General features: G+C 43.3%; 1 protein-coding gene across 1 annotated transcript in view; it reads right to left on the bottom strand.

Annotated features, from left to right (window-relative positions):
• btc (betacellulin, epidermal growth factor family member) overlaps window positions 1-25,075 on the bottom strand; it is a 52,903-nt gene that overhangs the window by 2,929 nt on the left and 24,899 nt on the right. Inside the window, exon 3 of the mRNA XM_084325978.1 lies at window positions 23,926-24,067. Within this exon, the coding sequence (XP_084182104.1) occupies window positions 23,926-24,067 (142 nt within the window). The remainder of the gene's footprint in view (window positions 1-23,925; window positions 24,068-25,075) is intronic.

Below are 25,075 nucleotides of genomic sequence, written 5' to 3'. Positions count from 1 at the left end.
TGTCAATTACCTCACTCAGTAAAGAGCCAGAACTTCACCACAGAACTAATGGCTGTGCATCAACTCCACTACTGGTGTGACCGATCGTATATGGTACTCCTCTTGCGTTGTGTTAAATGTCGATGCCCCCCGAAGGAGAGTCGAACACGGGTCTCCACGCCGTGGGCGACGACACAGACCGCTGCACTAAGAGGTGAATTCACTCCTGGGTACTGTATCTATGTGTCTTTTAACCCTGTTGTGGGGAGGTGAGTTTAACTCCTGGGTACTGTATCTATGTGTCTTTTAACCCTGTTGTGGGGAGGTGAGTTTAACTCCTGGGTACCGTATCTATGTGTCTTTTAACCCTGTTGTGGGGAGGTGAGTTTAACTCCTGGGTACTGTATCTATGTGTCTTTTAACCTGTTGTGGGAGGTGAGTTTAACTCCTGGGTACTGTATCTATGTGTCTTTTAACCCTGTTGTGGGGAGGTGAGTTTAACTCCTGGGTACCGTATCTATGTGTCTTTTAACCCTGTTGTGGGGAGGTGAGTTTAACTCCTGGGTACTGTATCTATGTGTCTTTTAACCCTGTTGTGGGGAAGTGAGTTTAACTCCTGGGTACCGTATCTATGTGTCTTTTAACCCTGTTGTGGGGAGGTGAGTTTAACTCCTGGGTACTGTATCTATGTGTCTTTTAACCCTGTTGTGGGGAGGTGAGTTTAACTCCTGGGTACTGTATCTATGTGTCTTTTAACCCTGTTGTGGGGAAGTGAGTTTAACTCCTGGGTACCGTATCTATGTGTCTTTTAACCCTGTTGTGGGGAGGTGAGTTTAACTCCTGGGTACCGTATCTATGTGTCTTTTAACCCTGTTGTGGGGAGGTGAGTTTAACTCCTGGGTACCGTATCTATGTGTCTTTTAACCCTGTTGTGGGGAGGTGAGTTTAACTCCTGGGTACCGTATCTATGTGTCTTTTAACCCTGTTGTGGGGAAGTGAGTTTAACTCCTGGGTACTGTATCTATGTGTCTTTTAACCCTGTTATGCGGAGGTGAGTTTAACTCCTGGGTACCGTATCTATGTGTCTTTTAACCCTGTTGTGGGGAGGTGAGTTTAACTCCTGGGTACTGTATCTATGTGTCTTTTAACCCTGTTGTGGGGAAGTGAGTTTAACTCCTGGGTACCGTATCTATGTGTCTTTTAACCCTGTTATGCGGAGGTGAGTTTAACTCCTGGGTACTGTATCTATGCGTCTATTAACCCTGTTGTGGGGAAGTGAGTTTAACTCCTGGGTACTGTATCTATGTGTCTTTTAACCCTGTTATGCGGAGGTGAGTTTAACTCCTGGGTACCGTATCTATGTGTCTTTTAACCCTGTTGTGGGGAGGTGAGTTTAACTCCTGGGTACCGTATCTATGTGTCTTTTAACCCTGTTGTGGGGAAGTGAGTTTAACTCCTGGGTACCGTATCTATGTGTCTTTTAACCCTGTTGTGGGGAGGTGAGTTTAACTCCTGGGTACTGTATCTATGTGTCTTTTAACCCTGTTGTGGGGAGGTGAGTTTAACTCCTGGGTACTGTATCTATGTGTCTTTTAACCCTGTTGTGGGGAAGTGAGTTTAACTCCTGGGTACCGTATCTATGTGTCTTTTAACCCTGTTGTGGGGAGGTGAGTTTAACTCCTGGGTACCGTATCTATGTGTCTTTTAACCCTGTTGTGGGGAAGTGAGTTTAACTCCTGGGTACTGTATCTATGTGTCTTTTAACCCTGTTATGCGGAGGTGAGTTTAACTCCTGGGTACCGTATCTATGTGTCTTTTAACCCTGTTGTGGGGAGGTGAGTTTAACTCCTGGGTACTGTATCTAATGCCTGACATTCTTCCATCCGCTAGAATAGCGAGGCATGATGAAAATGCAAACGCACCAGCGCTGTGTCTCAAGGAGGGAACACATGTTGCATCAGCTATTAGGTATTAAATGTTAATGTTACCTGAACCAACTGACACAAGATAGACATTATTATGCTGCTATCCTGCAGAGCATTATTTTGGCTTGACCCTGGGTTGCCATCACAATGCATACTACTCTCCCTCCCTCTCTCTCTCTCTCTCTCTCTCTCTCTCTCTCTCTCTCTCTCTCTCTCTCTCTCTCTCTCTCTCTCTCTCTCTCTCTCTCTCTCTCTCTCTCTCTCTCTCTCAGAGAGGCAGGACCTGGTGGAGAGTGCTTGGGGACTGGGGAATGCAATGGGTACTGTGGGGGGGGAGGGGCTGAACATATGCATTTGAATGTCAAGTGGTTTTTATGTGCTGGAGGAGGTTTTTGGAGTTTGTAGGGGTGGTTGTGGGTGTGTGTGTGTGTGTGTGTGTGTGTGGGTGTGTGCGTGCGAGTGTGTGTGTGGGTGTGTGTGCGGGTGAGTGTGTGGGTGTGTGTGTTGTTTTTATGAAGATGCCGTGAGATTTTTGTGTCTCTATTGACTGTTTTTAGTTGACATGTTTTAATAAAAGAACATCAAAAGTCTCTCTCTCTCTCTCTCTCTCTCTCTCTCTCTCTCTCCTCCTCCTCTTCCTCCCACTGTACATCATCTTTATCTTCATCCCTTTCTTCTCCTCCCACTGCTACTCTCTCTTATCATTCCTTCCACACTCGCTCACCGTTTCACTCTCTCTCTCCTCCTCTCCCTCTCTCCTCCTCTCCCTCTCTCCAACTCTCTCTCTCTCTCTCTCTCTCACTCGCTCATCATTTCACTCCCTCTCTCCTCCTCTCCCTCTCTCCAACTCTCTCTCACTCGCTCATCATTTCACTCCCTCTCTCCTCCTCTCCCTCTCTCCTCCTCTCCCTCTCTCCTCCTCTCCCTCTCTCTCTCCAACTCTCTCTCTCTGTCTCTCTCTCTCCAACTCTCTCTCTCACACTCTCTCTCTCTGTCTCTCTCACACGCTCACCGTTTCATTCCCTTTCTCCTCCTCTCTCTCTTTCTCTCTCTCTCTCTCCGTTTCACTCCCTATCCTCTCCCTCCAGCCTGCACATCTCCCTTCCTCCCCTAACCCAGTGGTTATCAACATGGGGTCTGGGGACCCCCAGGGGTCCTTGAGGGGATTCCAGGGGTTCCCCAGAAAAATGTAATAGTTAATCATATTTAATTCATCCTAAAACTACAGTAGACAGTTAGGGAATTCTGGAATAAATCATAATCAAGGTTAACCGTCTGTAGTGTGGTAGTGAAGAGGTCAACCTTCTGTAGAATCTGTAATGTCGCTTTGTTTAAATGTTTTGTTTAATTTCAGTTGGTATGTGGGGGAGGGGTTGTTACTGCTGGCCACACCTGGGGCTCTGCTAGGAGAAATCTGGAGAAACTCACAGTATAATAAGTTACTCAACTCCAACCCATACGTCAGACCAAAAACACAAAAAGTAAACAATGTGTGTGACGGCACTACAGATTCTACCTTTAACCCTTTCACTATCACACTACAAAATGGTTAACCCTTTCACTGCGACAATACAGAAGGTTAACCCTTTCACTGCCCCACAACAAAGCCTGTTAGGGAATTACCTCTCTCTCTCTTTCACTACCACACTACAGACGGATAACCAGGGGTGCCTTGCTCATGGGACGGGGGGTTGCACGTCGAGCAGCCGGCTCTGTGAGGAATGCGTTGCACTCGACTGATGCGCCAACTCGCCAAGTACCCACCTGGCTACTTTGCTTAACACTTTGCATAACAATAGCTCAGGTCGTCAGGTGTGTTCAAATATGTGACTAGCCGTAGACAGTATGGACTTGTTGAGACATCTTCATTTTTTTTACATATTACGAATGTAGGTTTCAGGTTTCAGGTACCTTCAAAATAAGCCATCACTTGAACATTTTGGTGGGATACTTTTCAAGCTACTTCCTATGAATCATAGTGATTATCACAAAACCTAATCAGAGAAAATGGCCTTGACATTTTTACACTTACAGTGTTAAAAAACTACAACCCTACCCAGAATGCATTGTAATCCATGGCCCCCTCTCTCTCTGGGGGCAATTAACACCATGCTCCGTTCTAGTCAGGCTCTTTTGTTATGACAATGACTCTGTCTTGTGGCACTGTAAACATAACACCCATGAAGGAAAAGTCATGATAGTTTATTTAATTTAGTGTGGTAGTGAAAGGTTAACCTTCTGTAGTGTGGTAGTGAAAGGTTAACCTTCTGTAGTGTGGTTGTGAAAGGTTAACCTTCTGTAGTGTGGTAGTGAAAGGTTAACCTTCTGTAGTGTGGTAGTGAAAGGATTATGTCTGTTTTAATTTAATAAGTGGTCTTTAACACTATGCCGTCCGTCCATGAGTATATGTTTCGGTGCCATGCATTGTGGACCAGAGCCACGTATATACTCGTGGCAAGTTGTTATTGTTTTATTCCATATTTATAACGCTATTAACGTCCGTGATCGAGATCCATACCCACATATTTGATTTTCGAAACATGCAATACCGGCCAGATCCGCTTAGGGGCGCCATCGCTCCACTGCAGTATCATTGAGGGGATTTAAAAAAAACAGTCCTGTGGGCGGATCATATGAGCCTCGATTCCAAACGAAGACCCTCCATCTTTGATCCAGTTACCGAACGTATTTTTCAGCCTGGAATAATGGGATTTATGATTAGCCAATGGACATATCGATCTACCAGAATCCGATGACTAATGAAGAAATGCTGCCGGCGATCACATGGGCTGACGGTAGGACACTATTCCCCCAAATGACAGCTGGATTGGACATTGTTTTAAAACCTAACGTGATGGATCAGTGAACATGGCTGATTGAACGCACACTATATTGCTAATCAATAATACTAATCGGCGTTCCCCGCCGCCGCCATTTCATCCATAGATGCTCTGTAATAGTCCGGATGCTACGCAGTTTGTTTTATTTCATTCGTATATATACAGCAGAAATGGCGTTTGATATAACGGCGCCAACGTTTAGCCTATTATCTAGCTTCCTGGAAAAAAGACTAGACGAAAAGCACGATAAACCTTATATTCACGACGCTATAAAATGACAACCAACCGATGGATTTTTATTTTCTTTAAGCCATTATGAAGGCACGTTTTATGCACTCAAGTGACAATGAGAATGGACAGATAGCAATACTATAAATGATATATATAGCTCTTAGAAAGTACATAGGTTTGTAAACAAACCGCTGTCCTCTGAGGCATAAATCGCCGCAAGAGTGCGGACGCCAAAGTGTTAATGTCAGTAGTGTACCAGAGCGGACTATATTTTTAGGAAGGAGGTTGAAGAGGAGTATCTTGACTTGACTTTGCATTAGTTTGTGGTTAACTACCCAGAGCTCGTATGAAGAACAGCATGGGTTGTGGCAAGAAATTACAATTGTGTGTATTGAGCCAGCATAACAATAGGTTATAACTATAACCATGTTCTGTTAGTAGTGGTGACGCTCGGTGTCACTCATGCACTATCCTCGCATATGTGCACGCGCACTGAATAAAATTCCACAATGTACCTTTATCCCAGTATTCATCTGACCACACCCCTCGTTAGCTTACCTTCATAAGCAGGTGTGTGGTCACCTGCTCTCCTCCTTCCCAAGCTTTCACCACAAGGTGAGGTCAAGGGCTGCAGCGGCGTCGGACGCTGAGCGTCACCACTACTAACAGAACATGGTTATAGTTATAACCTATTGTTCTGTATCGTAGTGGCTCCGCTCGGCGTCACTCATGCACAAGGGAGGCCGAGCGGGAGCCACCGGCCGACAAATACACCCCGCTGAAGGCCCCCCACAACCATCAGAACAGGGAGGGCCGAGCCCCCCCGACCCCCCCTAATGGAGGGCACCCCCCCTATTGGAGGTTTCCCGGGAGGGCGACGGACCCGACCGTGCGAAGAGGCACTCAAGAAACTCAACGCACAGGGTGAGCAGACCGTGGCCTGACCCCACGACTACACACACGCACAACCCGCATGCCACCCGGGAACGAACGGAGGGAACAACCTCGTTACTGCCCCCAGAATCACGGGGTCAAGGGCAAACCCAACCCCGTGGCAAGGCCGTAGCAGCGGAGCGCGAAGGAAGGCCCAGACCCACCAAAGGGACTGGACCCCCTGGAACGGGGGCCCGGAGAGGTCCATGATGCCAGCATCAAGACCCCACCAGGTGGGCACTTAGTGACCCCGCCCCCCACATCGCCAGCGTATTCGGACAAAGGCCCCTCAGCCGAGCGGGCCCTGTCCCCCCAATAGTACACCGCCTGGCACACTGACCCTGCAGAACAGGCAGTCAGCATGGCCGTAAGCACACAAAAAAGGTTAACCAACGGAAGCAGGCAGCGCACCGGGGAAAAACCAGGCAACAGGCTGTTAACTCGAGCCTGGAGACTGCGGATGAGACAGGCGCCAGAGGGGACAGCTGAACACAGCCGCCCCGGCGGAAGGGGCGTATGCTGGCGTTGTTGCATGACCAAGCCTCCATTTAAAAAAAACCCACCCAGAGGGGTTGAGGCAGAGAAGGCTGACACGATTGGCAGACGTCATGAACGTGCAGGGGCACCCTCAACCGGGTAACCCGGGAGTTGACACTGCTCCAACACACCAGGGAACCAACCACCTTGGTGTTACCCAATGCAGTGGTTGTTCCTATAACCCCTCAAGAAAAAAACTCCAAAACACACCTCCGCAGTACAAGTGTTTCAGTTTTCAAAAAAGGGTTAACCCAGGCCTACGGGTCGACGAAACATTACTTCGGACCGGGCCCGGCGATACGGGAAGCACAGGATCACCAGAGGAGGTCAAAGACCACCCCAACAGGCCCCTCTTCGCCATGCATGAGAGAGGAGCGAAAAGAATGGAGAACCAGCCCCAAGCACACCGTACTTGGTATTCCCAGGCGGTCTCCCAACCAAGTACTAACCAGGACCAACCTGCGTAGTGGCCGAGACCTGACGAGATCGAGCGTGTACAGGTTGGCATGGCCGTAAGCCATTACGACAGTGCAGAGTATAAAATGTACCCAACCAGGGTCTCCATAGCGCTTAACCCTGTGACACCCGGACCGACCTGGCATTTTCCCCCTGAAAAAGCCCAAGTCCCTCAGGGTACCAGAACAGCAGATCTGCATCCCCGGCGGACAACGGGTTTAACTGATCCGGACCAGCGTGACCAGAACCAGTCCCGTGCCCTAACCACGCCGACATGCCTACTCCAGGAGAAGGGGCAGATATGCGTGTTGATCTTAAACATGAAAAGAAGGCGCCACCCAGACGTTCTGTGCGAACCGCGCCCGGTGGCCCACCCCCAGGGCGTGAGACCCCTCTACATATGTTCAGATCCATTCCATCATCATCCCCCAGATATGAACGAGAATCCGTCGACAACCAAAACAGGTCGTCGGAAGAGGAAAAACCTCCATCCCAGTTGCTTTATAAAAACGCTGTTTTAACCTCAAGCAACCAAGGCGTGCCAGTCAGTCGCCTGATTACAGAACACCCCGAGCTAGCACTATACGTGCGTCGGGACACAACCACATCAATGAACAGGCTATTTAGACCTGTCATTGAATCTCCAAGGCGCCCAGGGGAACGACAAGAGGGGTGTGATGCTCCCTAACTCTAACTCTTCTCAATAGAAAAGAATCCCAGTCTACACAGCCGGGGGTAAAAATGTTTCACATTTTTACATCCCACCACCCTCCCATAGGGAGGAGACAGAAATCCCCAGAGAGACTTCCCACGCGAGCTGTACAGATTGAAAAGAATATATTGCACCTTGAGCCATGTAAAAGTTTGGTTTTAGGGCTCTCCGGGGAGGAGGCACTGAACCCATACACTCAATAATCGAATTGAATCGAATACACACACAATAGAGTAGGACTCCTTCTTGAGGTTCCACTCACCTTGACAATCTGAGGAGGAGGCTTTGTACTCTGAGGAGGCTCCCTCACATGGAAGGAGAGTCCCAACTCACAGAAGGCCCGAATAGGAGCTTCGTGAGGAGGAGCCCTGACCACCCCCTGAAACAGATCCATCACATGGACCTGAACAGCACACGGAAGTCCTACCAACAGAGACGCGCACAGTGACGTACTCTATGGCGGGGGAATTTCTGCGGTGCACACGCCCAATATTCCAGGGCGTGGGACCAGGAAACTCCCTCCCCCCCCCCTCACCCCGTAACGTGCCGAACCGCAACGTGACAGGAACCTTGAAGGACAGGTGGGTTTACCCCTGACCAACAGAAAAAAGGGGGAGGAAAGGTTACCAGTTCACCCCTTTACGACCCCACACCCATGATACGATGTAATGACAAAAAGAGTAAGACGCAGTCATAGTCAGCTCCATGAAGCGTCTAACAGCTTCACACAGCGCATGTGCTAACCTGCTATCCGATGTTTACTAAGGAAAAAACACAGAATAGAGAGGGCCCTCCAAGAGCCCCGGTACCAGATACCAATTCTCGATTAGTATCGGCCACAGGCCTTGCTAAGCACACACGAAAAAGTGACCAAACAATCTTTTCTTTAGGAAAATAAAGTTTCTCAAGCGGTTAGCACAACCCCAACAACTAAGCCAAGGGTTACATCGTATCCCTACCACACAGTGACACAATATAGTGTAACAACATGTCTGAAAGGAGGATGAAGAAGTCCCCAGGGAACCGGGGGGAAACACAACCCTCCTACTTTACCCTTAATACGGCCAGTTAAACAGGTAAACCTGTTAATATGTGAACACACTGTTCATTAGTGTGGGTGACCTGGCGAAGCCAGGTTGCCACCCACACTATACATATCCATACTCTTTTTTTTATTTATTTATTCTTTATTCCACCGATTTTGCAAACACTTTGCAACACGTAAGCGTTCGCGCCCCATACACGTGAAAGGTATCAAAACGAGCGGCTTGCCTATGGCAACACCGGTCTCCGAACTCGTAAAGTTTCACCGCACCGTCTGGCTACGAATCGACTTTAAACGGTAAAATATCGGTCCCATTGGGAATGCATTGCATTTTAGAGTGTAGCAGCTGAAATAATCTTTTTCCCCCTACCTTGGGTGAATTGCGAGTGTGATCTCAATTTTGGACGTAGAAATAAAACAAACACATCAAAACGATGACACGGCTGTCAACCCGCTCACAAAAGAAAAATAAATGGAATTGGACATTTCTATCTCAACTGACGACCATTTGTTTGAAGGTTCTCCTCCCCATTGACCGCCATGCAATCGCACTCTAGAAATCACATTTTTCACACTATTTTTTAGCCTTCTGTTCCGATCGCCGAAGGAGTGCCACAATATCGCACGAATGTCACAATATCGCGCACAACCCTTCGCCTACTCGTTGTAGTGCTCATGTGCGCGTCACAACGCTTCATCTCTTATAGTTTTCTTTTAATCAATGTGACAATGCAGTCATGCATCTGCCTCCATAGAAATGCATTGGATAGAAAATATGCAAGTCATAGTGATTGCTTCACCTGTGTGGCTCATGGCTCACTCATGATTGGTTCAGCTGTGTGGCTCGTGGCTGAGCTGCCAATGACATCATCCACTTAACCCATCATTGGCCATCACTGTGTTGCACTACTGAATTGCTGACAGCGCCCTCTGTCTTGTGGGTTGTGTCATTGTACTCAGTAGGGATATCCTCTTTCATTTTTCATTGGTCCATGTTGACCCCCTTTCATTGGTCGATGTTGACCACTCCCCCGATCCTTAGACCACGCCCCCTTAGGCCACACCCCCTCAGTGTATCTCTTGAACCGTTTGTCGTAGAGACTTGCGGATTGTGCCATTGGTCGATGTTGACCACCTTTCATTGGTCGATGTTGACCACTCCCCCTGTTGACCACCTTTCATTGGTCGATGTTGACCACTCCCCCGATCCTTAGACCACGCCCCCTTAGGCCACACCCCCTCAGTGTATCTCTTGAACCGTTTGTCGTAGAGACTTGCGGATTGTGCCATTGGTCGATGTTGACCACCTTTCATTGGTCGATGTTGACCACTCCCCCTGTTGACCACCTTTCATTGGTCGATGTTGACCACTCCCCCGATCCTTAGACCACGCCCCCTTAGGCCACACCCCCTCAGTGTATCTCTTGAACCGTTTGTCGTAGAGACTTGGGGATTGTGCCATTGGTCGATGTTGACCACCTTTCATTGGTCGATGTTGACCACTCCCCCGATCCTTAGACCACGCCCCCTTAGGCCACACCCCCTCAGTGTATCTCTTGAACCGTTTGTCGTAGAGACTTGCGGATTGTGCCATTGTACTCGGTGTAATAGTGTAATAGTGTGTAATAGTGTAATAGTGTGTAATAGTGTAATAGTGTGTAATAGTGTGTAATAGTGTGTAATAGTGTAATAGTGTAATAGTGTGTAATAGTGTAATATTGTGTAATATTGTGTAATAGTGTAATAGTGTGTAATAGTGTAATAGTGTGTAATAGTGTAATAGTGTAATAGTGTGTAATAGTGTAATAGTGTGTAATAGTGTGTAATAGTGTAATAGTGTAATAGTGTGTAATAGTGTAATAGTGTCTAATAGTGTAATAGTGTGTAATAGTGTAATAGTGTAATAGTGTGTAATAGTGTAATAGTGTAATAGTGTAATAGTGTAATAGTGTGTAATAGTGTAATAGTGTGTAATAGTGTAATAGTGTGTAATAGTGTAATAGTTTGTAATAGTGTAATAGTGTGTAATAGTGTAATAGTGTAATAGTGTAATAGTGTAATAGTGTGTAATAGTGTAATAGTGTAATAGTGTGTAATAGTGTAATAGTGTAATAGTGTGTAATAGTGTAATAGTGTGTAATAGTGTAATAGTGTGTAATAGTGTAATAGTGTAATAGTGTGTAATAGTGTAATAGTGTAATAGTGTAATAGTGTGTAATAGTGTAATAGTGTAATAGTGTGTAATAGTGTAATAGTGTGTAATAGTGTAATAGTGTAATAGTGTGTAATAGTGTAATAGTGTGTAATAGTGTAATAGTGTAATAGTGTGTAATAGTGTAATAGTGTAATAGTGTGTAATAGTGTAATAGTGTGTAATAGTGTAATAGTGTGTAATAGTGTAATAGTGTAATAGTGTGTAATAGTGTAATAGTGTGTAATAGTGTAATAGTGTAATAGTGTGTAATAGTGTGTAATAGTGTAATAGTGTGTAATAGTGTAATAGTGTGTAATAGTGTGTAATAGTGTGTAATAGTGTGTAATAGTGTAATAGTGTGTAATAGTGTAATAGTGTAATAGTGTGTAATAGTGTAATAGTGTAATAGTGTGTAATAGTGTAATAGTGTATAATAGTGTAATAGTGTGTAATAGTGTAATAGTGTGTAATAGTGTAATAGTGTGTAATAGTGTGTAATAGTGTAATAGTGTAATAGTGTGTAATAGTGTGTAATAGTGTAATAGTGTAATAGTGTGTAATAGTGTAATAGTGTGTAATAGTGTAATAGTGTAATAGTGTGTAATAGTGTAATAGTGTAATAGTGTGTAATAGTGTAATAGTGTGTAATAGTGTAATAGTGTAATAGTGTGTAATAGTGTAATAGTGTAATAGTGTGTAATAGTGTAATAGTGTAATAGTGTAATAGTGTGTAATAGTGTGTAATAGTGTAATAGTGTGTAATAGTGTGTAATAGTGTAATAGTGTGTAATAGTGTAATAGTGTAATAGTGTGTAATAGTGTAATAGTGTGTAATAGTGTAATAGTGTGTAATAGTGTAATAGTGTGTAATAGTGTAATAGTGTGTAATAGTGTAATAGTGTAATAGTGTAATAGTGTGTAATAGTGTAATAGTGTAATAGTGTGTAATAGTGTAATAGTGTGTAATAGTGTAATAGTGTAATAGTGTGTAATAGTGTAATAGTGTGTAATAGTGTAATAGTGTAATAGTGTAATAGTGTGTAATAGTGTAATAGTGTAATAGTGTGTAATAGTGTAATAGTGTAATAGTGTGTAATAGTGTAATAGTGTGTAATAGTGTAATAGTGTAATAGTGTGTAATAGTGTAATAGTGTGTAATAGTGTAATAGTGTGTAATAGTGTGTAATAGTGTGTAATAGTGTAATAGTGTGTAATAGTGTGTAATAGTGTGTAATAGTGTGTAATAGTGTGTAATAGTGTAATAGTGTGTAATAGTGTAATAGTGTGTAATAGTGTAATAGTGTAATAGTGTGTAATAGTGTAATAGTGTAATAGTGTGTAATAGTGTAATAGTGTATAATAGTGTAATAGTGTGTAATAGTGTAATAGTGTGTAATAGTGTAATAGTGTAATAGTGTGTAATAGTGTGTAATAGTGTAATAGTGTAATAGTGTGTAATAGTGTGTAATAGTGTAATAGTGTAATAGTGTGTAATAGTGTAATAGTGTGTAATAGTGTAATAGTGTAATAGTGTGTAATAGTGTAATAGTGTAATAGTGTGTAATAGTGTAATAGTGTGTAATAGTGTAATAGTGTGTAATAGTGTAATAGTGTAATAGTGTGTAATAGTGTAATAGTGTAATAGTGTGTAATAGTGTAATAGTGTGTAATAGTGTGTAATAGTGTAATAGTGTGTAATAGTGTGTAATAGTGTAATAGTGTGTAATAGTGTAATAGTGTAATAGTGTGTAATAGTGTAATAGTGTGTAATAGTGTAATAGTGTGTAATAGTGTAATAGTGTGTAATAGTGTAATAGTGTGTAATAGTGTAATAGTGTGTAATAGTGTAATAGTGTAATAGTGTAATAGTGTGTAATAGTGTAATAGTGTAATAGTGTAATAGTGTGTAATAGTATAATAGTGTAATAGTGTGTAATAGTGTAATAGTGTAATAGTGTGTAATAGTGTAATAGTGTGTAATAGTGTAATAGTGTGTAATAGTGTAATAGTGTGTAATAGTGTAATAGTGTGTAATAGTGTAATAGTGTAATAGTGTGTAATGGTGTAATAGTGTGTAATAGTGTAATAGTGTAATAGTGTGTAATAGTGTGTAATAGTGTAATAGTGTAATAGTGTGTAATAGTGTAATAGTGTAATAGTGTGTAATAGTGTAATAGTGTGTAATAGTGTAATAGTGTAATAGTGTGTAATAGTGTGTAATAGTGTAATAGTGTAATAGTGTGTAATAGTGTGTAATAGTGTAATAGTGTAATAGTGTGTAATAGTGTAATAGTGTGTAATAGTGTAATAGTGTGTAATAGTGTAATAGTGTGTAATAGTGTAATAGTGTAATAGTGTGTAATAGTGTAATAGTGTAATAGTGTAATAGTGTGTAATAGTGTAATAGTGTAATAGTGTGTAATAGTGTAATAGTGTGTAATAGTGTAATAGTGTGTAATAGTGTGTAATAGTGTAATAGTGTGTAATAGTGTGTAATAGTGTGTAATAGTGAGGAAAATTTTGAGGAAAAAGTGGAGAACATCCGCAGCTCCTTCTCCCAACCCCCACCCATTCCAAATGCTGAATCGAGAACCTCATCCTTCACTCTGTCATCTTTCTCTCCCATTACAGAAGCCGAGACCCTGACACTGGTAACGTCGAACCGTCCGACTACATGCCAGCTGGACCGGCTACCTTCCCCACTCCTCCAGTCCATAGCACCAGACATCCTCCCATTCCTAACTGCAACCATCAACTCCTCACTCAACTCGGGGGTGGTCCCCACCTCCCTAAAACAAGCCAGAGTCACGCCCCTCATAAAAAAACCATCCCTGAACCCTACCGTCATAGGCAACTACCGTCCTGTCTCTCTTCTCTCCTTCCTTTCTAAAACACTTGAACGTGCTGTATCCAACCAACTTACTGCTTATCTCTTACAGAATGACCTCCTAGACCCTAATCAGTCAGGCTTCAGGACTGGTCACTCCACAGAGACAGCCCTCATTGCGGTCACAGAGGCACTTCACTTAGCAAAAGCGAAAGGCCTCTCCTCTGTCCTGATTCTCCTAGATCTATCTGCAGCCTTCGACACAGTCAACCACCAGATCCTCCTCGCGGCCCTCGCAGGAATGGGAGTGGCTGGCTCTGCGCTGACATGGTTGTCATCATACCTCAATGACCGCTCCTACCAAGTGTCATGGAGAGGGACCCTGTCGGCCACCCGCCCCCTGCGGACGGGTGTCCCCCAGGGCTCGGTTTTAGGACCCCTTCTCTTCTCCCTCTACACTAAATCACTGGGTAACATTATCACGTCTCATGGCTTCTCCTACCACTGTTATGCCGACGATACTCAACTCTTCCTCTCCTTCCCTCCCTCAGATATCCACGTCTCTGAGCGGATCTCGGCCTGTCTGTCCGACATCTCCGCCTGGATGACGACCAACCACCTCAAACTGAACCTAAGCAAAACAGAATTGCTCCACCTGCCGGCCAAATCCTCCCCCCTGACCGACCTTTCCATCACAGTCGAGAATGCAGCTGTGACCGCGTCCCCGACCGCCAAGAACCTTGGTGTTGTCCTCGACGACCAGTTGAACTTCTCTGCTCACATCGCAGCGACAACCAGAACCTGCCGATTCCTCCTGAGCAACGTCAGAAGGATACGCCCCTTCCTGACAAAAGAAGCCACCCAACTCCTCGTCCAATCAACAGTCATCTCCCGCCTCGACTACTGCAACGCACTGCTCGCTGGCCTCCCGGCCACTGCCACTAAGCCTCTTCAACTCATTCAGAACGCAGCGGCCCGCCTGATCTCAAACCTACCGAAGTCGGCCCATGTCACCCCACTTCTTAGGGACCTGCACTGGCTCCCCATTGCTGCACGAATCCGCTTCAAGGCCCTTGACCTAGCATACCGTGCGGCAAAGGGAACTGCTCCCGCCTACCTCCGGTCAATGGTCTCTAACTACACACCCTCAAGACCCCTACGCTCTGCATCTTCTGGCCGCCTCAGACCTACTCCTATCCAAGCTCCGGGAGGGTCATCAAAGAGAAGTCGCCTATTCTCAGTCCTTGCCCCACAATGGTGGAATGATCTACCCACCCCAGTTAGGACAGCCGAAACACGTCCAATCTTTCGCCGTCGACTAAAGACTCACTTCTTCAACCATTATCTGAATAAAAAAAAAAAAAAAAAAAAAAAAAAAAATCTAACCCTAACTAACCATACTGTCATGCACTTGTCCTAATAAACTAACCTACACTGTAGCACTCAACACTTTGATGAACATTGTTACTCAGCTGATAGAGTCCTAACTAACCATACTGTCATGCACTTGTCCTAATAAACTAACCTACACTGTAGCACTCAACACTTTGATGAACATTGTTACTCAGCTGATAGAGTTGTGCTCTTCCTGATGGCTTGTCGTACAGAACTTGTAAGCCCTTTGGATAAAAGCGTCAGCTAAATGACTAAATGTAAATGTAAATGTAAATGTAAATAGTGTAATGTGTTAATAGTGTAATAGTGTGTAATAGTGTGTAATAGTGTATAGTGTAATAGTGTGTAATAGTGTAATAGTGTGTAATAGTGTAATAGTGTAATAGTGTGTAATAGTGTAATAGTGTAATAGTGTTAATAGTGTGTAATAGTGTAATAGTGTAATAGTGTGTAATAGTGTAATAGTGTGTAATAGTGTAATAGTGTAATAGTGTAATAGTGTGTAATAGTGTAATAGTGTGTAATAGTGTAATAGTGTGTAATAGTGTAATAGTGTGTAATAGTGTAATAGTGTGTAATAGTGTAATAGTGTGTAATAGTGTAATAGTGTAATATGTGTAATAGTGTAATAGTGTAATAGTGTGTAATAGTGTAATAGTGTAATAGTGTAATAGTGTAATAGTGTGTAATAGTGTGTAATAGTGTAATAGTGTGTAATATGTAATAGTGTAATAGTGTAATAGTGTAATAGTGTGTAATAGTGTGTAATAGTGTAATAGTGTGTAATAGTGTAATAGTGTGTAATAGTGTAATAGTGTGTAATAGTGTAATAGTGTGTAATAGTGTAATAGTGGTAATAGTGTAATAGTGTGTAATAGTGTAATAGTGTAATAGTGTGTAATAGTGTGTAATAGTGTAATAGTGTGTAATAGTGTAATAGTGTAATAGTGTAATAGTGTGTAATAGTGTAATAGTGTAATAGTGTAATAGTGTAATAGTGTAATAGTGTGTAATAGTGTAATAGTGTAATAGTGTGTAATAGTGTAATAGTGTAATAGTGTAATAGTGTAATAGTGTGTAATAGTGTAATAGTGTAATAGTGTAATAGTGTAATAGTGTAATAGTGTGTAATAGTGTAATAGTGTAATAGTGTGTAATAGTGTAATAGTGTAATAGTGTAATAGTGTGTAATAGTGTAATAGTGTAATAGTGTGTAATAGTGTAATAGTGTGTAATAGTGTAATAGTGTAATAGTGTAATAGTGTGTAATAGTGTAATAGTGTAATAGTGTGTAATAGTGTAATAGTGTGTAATGTGTAATAGTGTAATAGTGTGTAATAGTGTATAGTGTAATAGTGTGTAATAGTGTAATAGTGTAATAGTGTGTAATAGTGTAATAGTGTAATAGTGTAATAGTGTAATAGTGTGTAATAGTGTAATAGTGTAATAGTGGTAATAGTGTAATAGTGTGTAATAGTGTAATAGTGTGTAATAGTGTAATAGTGTGTAATAGTGTAATAGTGTGTAATAGTGTAATAGTGTGTAATAGTGTAATAGTGTGTAATAGTGTAATAGTGTGTAATAGTGTAATAGTGTAATAGTGTAATAGTGTGTAATAGTATAATAGTGTAATAATGTGTAATAGTGTAATAGTGTGTAATAGTGTAATAGTGTGTAATAGTGTAATAGTGTGTAATAGTGTAATAGTGTGTAATAGTGTAATAGTGTGTAATAGTGTAATAGTGTAATAGTGTGTAATGGTGTAATAGTGTGTAATAGTGTAATAGTGTAATAGTTGTAATAGTGTGTAATAGTGTAATAGTGTAATAGTGTGTAATAGTGTAATAGTGTAATAGTGTAATAGTGTGTAATAGTGTAATAGTGTAATAGTGTGTAATAGTGTAATAGTGTGTAATAGTGTAATAGTGTAATAGTGTGTAATAGTGTGTAATAGTGTAATAGTGTAATAGTGTGTAATAGTGTGTAATAGTGTAATAGTGTAATAGTGTGTAATAGTGTAATAGTGTGTAATAGTGTAATAGTGTAATAGTGTGTAATAGTGTAATAGTGTAATAGTGTGTAATAGTGTAATAGTGTAATAGTGTAATAGTGTGTAATAGTGTAATAGTGTGTAATAGTGAAATAGTGTAATAGTGTGTAATAGTGTAATAGTGTGTAATAGTGTAATAGTGTAATAGTGTGTAATAGTGTGTAATAGTGTGTAATAGTGTGTAATAGTGTAATAGTGTGTAATAGTGTAATATTGTGTAATATTGTAATAGTGTAATATTGTGTAATAGTGTAATAGTGTGTAATAGTGTGTAATAGTGTAATAGTGTGTAATAGTGTGTAATAGTGTGTAATAGTGTAATAGTGTGTAATAGTGTGTAATAGTGTAATAGTGTGTAATAGTGTAATAGTGTAATAGTGTGTAATAGATCATTTAGTTTGATCTGCCACTTCTTGGACACATGGTGCCATGAGAAAGGGTGAGTATTAAATAATACAACACGAAAGGGAGTTTGTGTTATAGTTAATAAAATCACATCTGTAGTCATCTTCAAATGGTCTATGTTGACCACTCCCCCGATCCTTAGGCCGCGCCCCCTTTTTGTATCCTTTGAACCGTTTGTCATAGAGACTCGCGAGAGACCCTCTCCCCCGTTGGCCGGCGGTGCACAGGCGTCACCCACACTTTCACAATTTCCCCCGCGCGGAATTGTCTAGTTGTCATTACAGGCTGAGAAAAGAATCATTCTTTACTCATATGTCACTAAGCATAGCTTTATAGGTTAGTTTAACCCCCTTAGTTGTGAGTACACGATACATGAATACACAATGTGTCTCAACACAACAAACCAGATCATTTTCACATCTGTAACAATAACCCGATTTGCATGGAGACCAGTGACAAGACAATTCACACATAACTCGCGTCGTATCCTAAATGTAGTGCAGCAACACTCGTTTTGGAAAACATCGCTATTTACAAAACATTTAGAAGGGAAAGCAAGAAGAAGTGTTCAAGGTCTGGTCAGGACCTTGCCTACCGGGAGCGCAGATCAACCGAATTGCAGTCTCCAACATGGCACCGAAGTAAACACAGCCTCCTGTGTTTGACGACACGGGCAGCTCGCTGCTCCAACCCGCCGCTACGGTGCTCCTTGTTGACGCAGTCCTCGCTGGCCTGGCTCCGGGCAGGTTCGACGGACATCCTCTGTCAAAGATGACGTCGTAGTCAAGAGTGTTTAAAACATGTTATAGTCACAGCACGTTCAACAGTGTAGCATTAAGCCAACGGCCGCTCTCGGCCGATAGCAGCAAGCTAACGTTACCTAGCCTAGCACAACAGGCTTGGTAAACACAGCGAGCTAGCGCCGCAGCTAACAGCTGACTGGCTAACACAGTAGGCCACAACTAGCACGCAAGCTAATTAGCTACCACCGGAACTCGTACACAACGATACAACAAGACACTCAGACAGGCCGCCGTTCTGAAACCCTCCTCACCTTTTAAGAGAGAAGAGAAACGAGATGTTAACACAGTTTTACAACGGTGAGTTTACCAACATCCGGCGGCGCCAGCACAAATCCCATCTGGGCTGTAGCTGACTTGAACATGGATTTTCCGATAATGAACATCCATGCTCACATTTCCTCGTTTAGGGTAAACTCTCATTTGCATATGAGAGACGGGGCCTATACGGTGACAGAGAAGTACCCACGCATCCAGAGATCCTGGGATCACCAGTTACTGGTCGTGGCCCACTAGTTGCTATAATGGGCTTCAGACCAAGGTCCTCCGCTGTTGCCTAAGAGGCTGAACAAAGGACCCTAATCTGGGGCCGGTGTTCGTAAACATTGTCAGCTAGCCCCCATAGCACTAACAGACAAGTGGAGCTTGCAAGCAAAACATTACTCACCAACCTGGAACCCACCGCTTCTCACAACAGACGGTGCGTCACTACAGTCCAGCTGTGTCCTGAAAGGTTTTACCGCAACCAGCCACAGCAAGGAACTGCAGTTGGGAGGCATGCAGCGGCGTGCTCCCAATACGAAAACCGGTGGAGGTTTTTAGAATGATCACCATCTTCCAGACACTCCAGTGACGAAGACAATATCGCCGTATTTTCTCAAAAATAGTGAGAGAGAAAATAAAGATATGATGTCAACGTATCTCTTGTTTTCCAACTCTTCTCCTACTATCACATCACGTCAAGTGGGGATCTACCGAGGCACTTCCTTGTGGTGAAAGCGAGAAAGGAGGAGAGCAGGTGACCACACACCTGCTTATGAAGGTAAGCTAACGAGGGGTGTGGTCAGATGAATACTGGGATAAAGGTACATTGTGGAATTTTATTCAGTGCGCGTGCACATATGCGAGGATAGTGCATGAGTGACGCCGAGCGGAGCCACTACGATACAGAACTGGACCACATATCACTTTAACATAACCTGTAGAGGTCAATGGATCCAGGCTTGAATGCTCCCAAGCAGGGGTGTAGCTCCAGATTCTGGGCCCCATGAAAGAATGTATTTGTAGGCCCCCAGTGAATGCGAGCGCGCAAGCGGAGATATTTTTGGCAATTTTTTTATTGATGAAAACGCATAATATGGTTTTTACCTATACATTCGGATCAGCAGTTCAGCACCTGCACTGTTGGTGGGTGAGCCTAGTAAAGGATGTCGCATTGCGTTCATCTTCAATGAATGGACCAATGCAATAGTCTACCAAAGCCCCCCCTCTCTCTCTATATATCTCACACACACACACACACACACACACACACACACACACACACACACACACACACACACACACACACACACACACACACACACACACACACACACACTTCAGAAACAAACATAGTATCAATGAGTGTCCAGTGCTGGGCCCTTGGAATCATCCTAAGCTACCCCCCCCCAGCTACGCCCCTGCTCCCAAGCACACCAAGAAATTCGTTCGCTCATAAAATTTGTGACATTCTAAATGTGTTTTAATGTTGTTTAATGACAAGACGACCCGAGTCACGTTTTATGATGAAGGTCTTTTCGGAGTCAGTGCAACGCGCGTAATAGACACTGGCGTTTGTCACAAGTTAAGTTGCTATAACTTATAACGTTAAGATAAGTGTATTAACATTTCGTTCTCTCTGCTATTAAGAAAGGAGAGCTATCCTTGTGTGTGTTTCAACACCTCGCTAAGTACCTGCATTTAATGCATGAATAACGTGCAGACGGACCACACCCAGCATGTCCTCGACGACCAGGGCCCTGTTTCTCGTACCTGGTTCAACTAAGTCGATCAAGATGTCATTATCCAGATTCAGTTAACCCGATGTTTGAAGCCGGGATTTTCCTGTTCCTCGAAGGTGGATTCAGTCTCGTTAACTCGATTCAGACTTGAGACCCAGGCTAAGTGCGCGCGGCCGCTTCAGGTGAAAAGCCAGCACGTATCGATGGCAGAGATCCTGATTCTCTAACGGCATTGATTGATTAATTGATTTAAAACTATATTGACAGATTGCAATACGGCTCAATCGCCTCGCCGACAAGTTAAATGCGTTATCTATAGGCTAATTTTAAGTCCCTCATTACCTCAATCAATCAGATTATATTTCTTTAAACTTGCCTGCTGGATTGAATAATCAAATGAGATCTTGCTAGCGAATATAATTAGTTAAACTGTTATACAGAATTACGATACGGCTCTCTTACCCATTGATTGATGTATAGTCAATCTTTAACTTATCTCCACTGTGGTCTAACGGGTTGTTCTTTTGACTTTCACGCAGACGACCGGGGTTCGAAACCCTAGTCTTTTCCTTCTTTTTGCAATATAGGAATAATTCAATTTGGTGCACGTTGAGAGCTATATAAAGAATGACATCCTCAATGCATGTAGATTTATAATATTTTAACTTAAAACCAGGCTACTTTGGCGTAAAATCATTAATATTATATTCAAAAAAATTATATTGGAAACACGGGGTTTCAAACACCAGTCGCTGGGTTGGCAGGCTTGAGCACTACCGCTGCGCCACTGTGCGAGATGGGATAAATTCATTGTTTATACATTAATGAACGAGAGACCCGTGTTTAGAATATTCTTTATTTTGAATGAAGTTTTATTTCTTTATCCTCATTCATTAATGTGACGTCAACGGCTCATTCAATTTCTCAAATCCGTCAAACAGCGCATATCATCAGACATCTTAATCCCAGTTACAATTAAAATAACCACGTCATAATGTGTACATCGCACCGAGCGAGCGCCACGGTATATATAACGTGCATTATTTAGGACAAAGTGAATTTAGTATCAGCATTTTGGGTCTATTTTACATTTCAAAAGCCCCCTCTGGAAGAATGGAGCACAAAAACGTAATTCAGAATGGTATAATGCAGATCGTAGACTGTGGGAATAATTTCAGGAAACGGGCTGTCACTTTTTTGCGGGGGCGTGGCGATGGTTCAGGCTAACTTGAACTTAAACTCTGCTTTCGACCAGGCTCAAACTTTTGGATCTGTTGTCATGGTGATTTGGAAAATCCAAGTACGGGGAATCGGAAAGTCCGGCTTAAGTCAGACTTACCCGAAAGTTATCCGGCTAACTCAGTTATCCAGGTACGGGGAACGGGGCCCAGTTGAACTTCTCTGCTCACATCGCAGCGACAACCAGAACCTGCCGATTCCTCCTGAGCAACGTCAGAAGGATCCACCCCTTCCTGACAAAAGAAGCCACCCAACTCCTCGTCCAATCAACAGTCATCTCCCGCCTCGACTACTGCAACGCACTGCTCGCTGGCCTCCCGGCCACTGCCACTAAGCCTCTTCAACTCATTCAGAACGCAGCGGCCCGCCTGATCTCAAACCTACCGAAGTCGGGCCATGTCACCCCACTTCTTAGGGACCTGCACTGGCTCCCCATTGCTGCTCGAATCCGCTTCAAGGCCCTCGACCTAGCATACCGTGCGGCAAAGGGAACCGCTCCCGCCTACCTCCGGTCAATGGTCCCTAACTACACACCCTCAAGACCCCTACGCTCTGCATCTTCTGGCCGCCTCAGACCTACTCCTATACAAGCTCCGGGAGGGTCATCAAAGAGAAGTCGCCTATTCTCAGTCCTTGCCCCACAATGGTGGAATGATCTACCCACCCCAGTTAGGACAGCCGAAACACGTCCAATCTTTCGCCGTCGATTAAAGACGCACTTCTTCAACCATTATCTGAATTAAAAAAATAAAAATAAAAATATCTAACCCTAACTAACCGTACTGTCATGCACTTGTCCTAATAAACTAACCTACACTGTAGCACTCAACACTTTGATGAACATTGTTACTCAGCTGATAGAGTTGTGCCCTTCCTGATGGCTTGTCGTACAGAACTTGTAAGTCGCTTTGGATAAAAGCGTCAGCTAAATGACTAAATGTAAATGTAAATAAGGCCTCGTTTGTAGTCTTTCCCACAGTATTGAGACACAATACTGTTGGACAAATAACAATAATTAACTCATTTACAAGTTGTATTAAGTTTTGCAAATAAGGGAACAGAGCAATGACATTTCAAAGCAGTCAAAAAAGCAAGATTTCGATTTTCTAAAGTGCCAGACATTTTCGCGTTTTTCTGATGCTTGTATCTCGCCGCACCAAGTCGGGTTTGGTCACGTCGAGTCACATATGTCCTCAGATACATTCACACAAAACTTGTGAATGAAATGTGTTACATTCCATTCCTAGAGGCAATCTTTAGGCGTCTTTAGTCTGTGCGAACGCGAGGGAACATTTATGCGCATGCGCGGGAGCGCGCGTGCATGTGGCGTCATTAAAACACAGTGCAACCAGGTATGAAATCACCAACGCACCACTGCGGATAACCTTTCACTGTGACAATACAGAAGGTTAACCCTTTCACTGCCCCACAACAAAGGGTTAACCCTTTAACTACCACACTACAGACGGTTAACCTTTCACTACCACACTACAGAAGGTTAACCCTTTCACTACCACACTACAGAAGGTTAACCCTTTCACTACCACACTACAGCCGGTTAACCCTTTCACTACCACACTACAGCCGGTTAACCCTTTCACTACCACACTACAGAAGGTTAACCCTTTCACTACCACACTACAGAAGGTTAACCCTTTCACTACCACACTACAGCCGGTTAACCCTTTCACTACCACACTACAGACGGTTAACCTTTCACTACCACACTACAGAAGGTTAACCCTTTCACTACCACACTACAGAAAGTTAACCTTTCACTACCACACTACAGAGCTGGTTAACCGTCTGTAGTGTGGTAATGAAAGGTTAACTTTCTGTAGTGTGATGGGCGGCTACGTCGCCACGAAATCTGGAGACGCTGGGCTTGCCTGTTCGAGCCCAGCGCTCCACATTTGCTTTCAGTTTAGCTGGTCGTTCATACTAATACACATTGGCCGTATTAGGGGGTGGGAAACTGATGGGTGGGGATCGGGCGTTGTGGACAGCGACTCCTACAGGTTGGTTGGTGCGCCTGCGCAGTAGAATCAGGAAGTGTCGGGGGCAGCGTGAGCCTCCCACGCGTTACTCCTCGCCACTGAGAGATCGAGCTGCGCAGGTGAAAAGATGCGACTGCTGTTACCTCAAGTACCGGAGGGGACTTGTGCTATGTATGACTTAGTCCACATTGCAGCCGGCTTGTGGGAGGCAAGAAACAGCGTTCGTGACAGGGGAGGGTTGAATTGGATGATACGAAATTGGGATGGGAGAAAACATAGAAAATGGGAGAAAAAGTGGATAAAAAAAAAACGTTCTGTAGTGTGGTAGTGAAAGGGTTAAGTGAATGAATCCGTTACCTGCACGAGGGCGCCATCTGTTCCTGTATGTAACGACACTCCCCGTGGACACAGTAGTGCCTCAACTCCTTGGGACACTTGGAAAAATGGCCGTCCCATTGTCCCGTCTCTTTTGTCGGCTCTATCAAGGCGGGATGGAGTTCTGAAATCATGAAACATCACGATCATATTTTTAAATCAAGCTTAGAATTATACTATTTACATGGTTAGAAGTTACAATCCAGCACATTTCATATGTTTTTGATTGATTGATTGAAAAGTTTATTAACAGATTGCAGAATGGGTACAGTACAGTACGGCTCAATACATACAATTGTTAAGAGGATGCAGACCTGAGAAAGACTTTCGTCTTGTTTCCATCAGGGTCCTCCATTTTCAATTCATCATATGACATACACGACATACAGATAGACAGTACTGCTACATCTATACATTTATGACATTTCAAATACAGTACTGTTTGTGATACTAAAAAAATCCAGAAAAAGAGTGTATATACATTTGACATAGAAACTGTGCATTGGGGGAGGTTGGGTAGGTGGGGTGGGGCTGTACATTGGAGGTGGGGGGGGGGGGGGGTTGGGTACATTGGAATACTGACAAAGCCATGCTTGGTCTTTATTGTACAACTGAGTTAGGACATTTGTAGGGGCCAGTTTTGAATTGCAGTCTCCTGTAGGTGTTCTTTGAGAGTGTTTTTGAAGGTGGGTAGTGATTCACATTCCTTTACAGCTTTGGGTAGGGCGTTCCACATTGTTGTGGCATAATTGCGAAACGTGTTTAGTCCCTTGTTTGAGCCGAATCTGGGTTTTACATGATTTGTGGAGCTCCCTCTGGTGTTGTGATCGTGGTATTCACTGACCTTTGGGAAGTATTTTGACATGTACATGGGTACCTTGGTCGTGTATCTTGTAGACCAGGCCCATTGCAAGTTGCTGTACTCTGTCGTCTACTCTAAGCCATCCTAGGTTGGCAAAGTGTGCAAATGTGTTATTATTCCTATTGGTCTACGTCAGTATGAAAATATTAAGCGAACATCAACTCTGGTTTCGAATCCAACCGTTGAGCGCCAAACCCGAGATTTCTCGGGTTTTGATCCTTTTCTCTTTTTTTCCGATTTCCCCATTCTAAACACTCGCGCCGACCTGCC

The sequence above is a fragment of the Notolepis coatsorum genome (assembly GCF_963971535.1).
Source record: "Notolepis coatsorum genome assembly, chromosome: 12".
Lineage (NCBI taxonomy): Eukaryota > Metazoa > Chordata > Actinopteri > Aulopiformes > Paralepididae > Notolepis > Notolepis coatsorum.
Note: the sequence above shows the minus strand (reverse complement) of the source record. Positions and strands in the feature narration are given on the sequence as shown.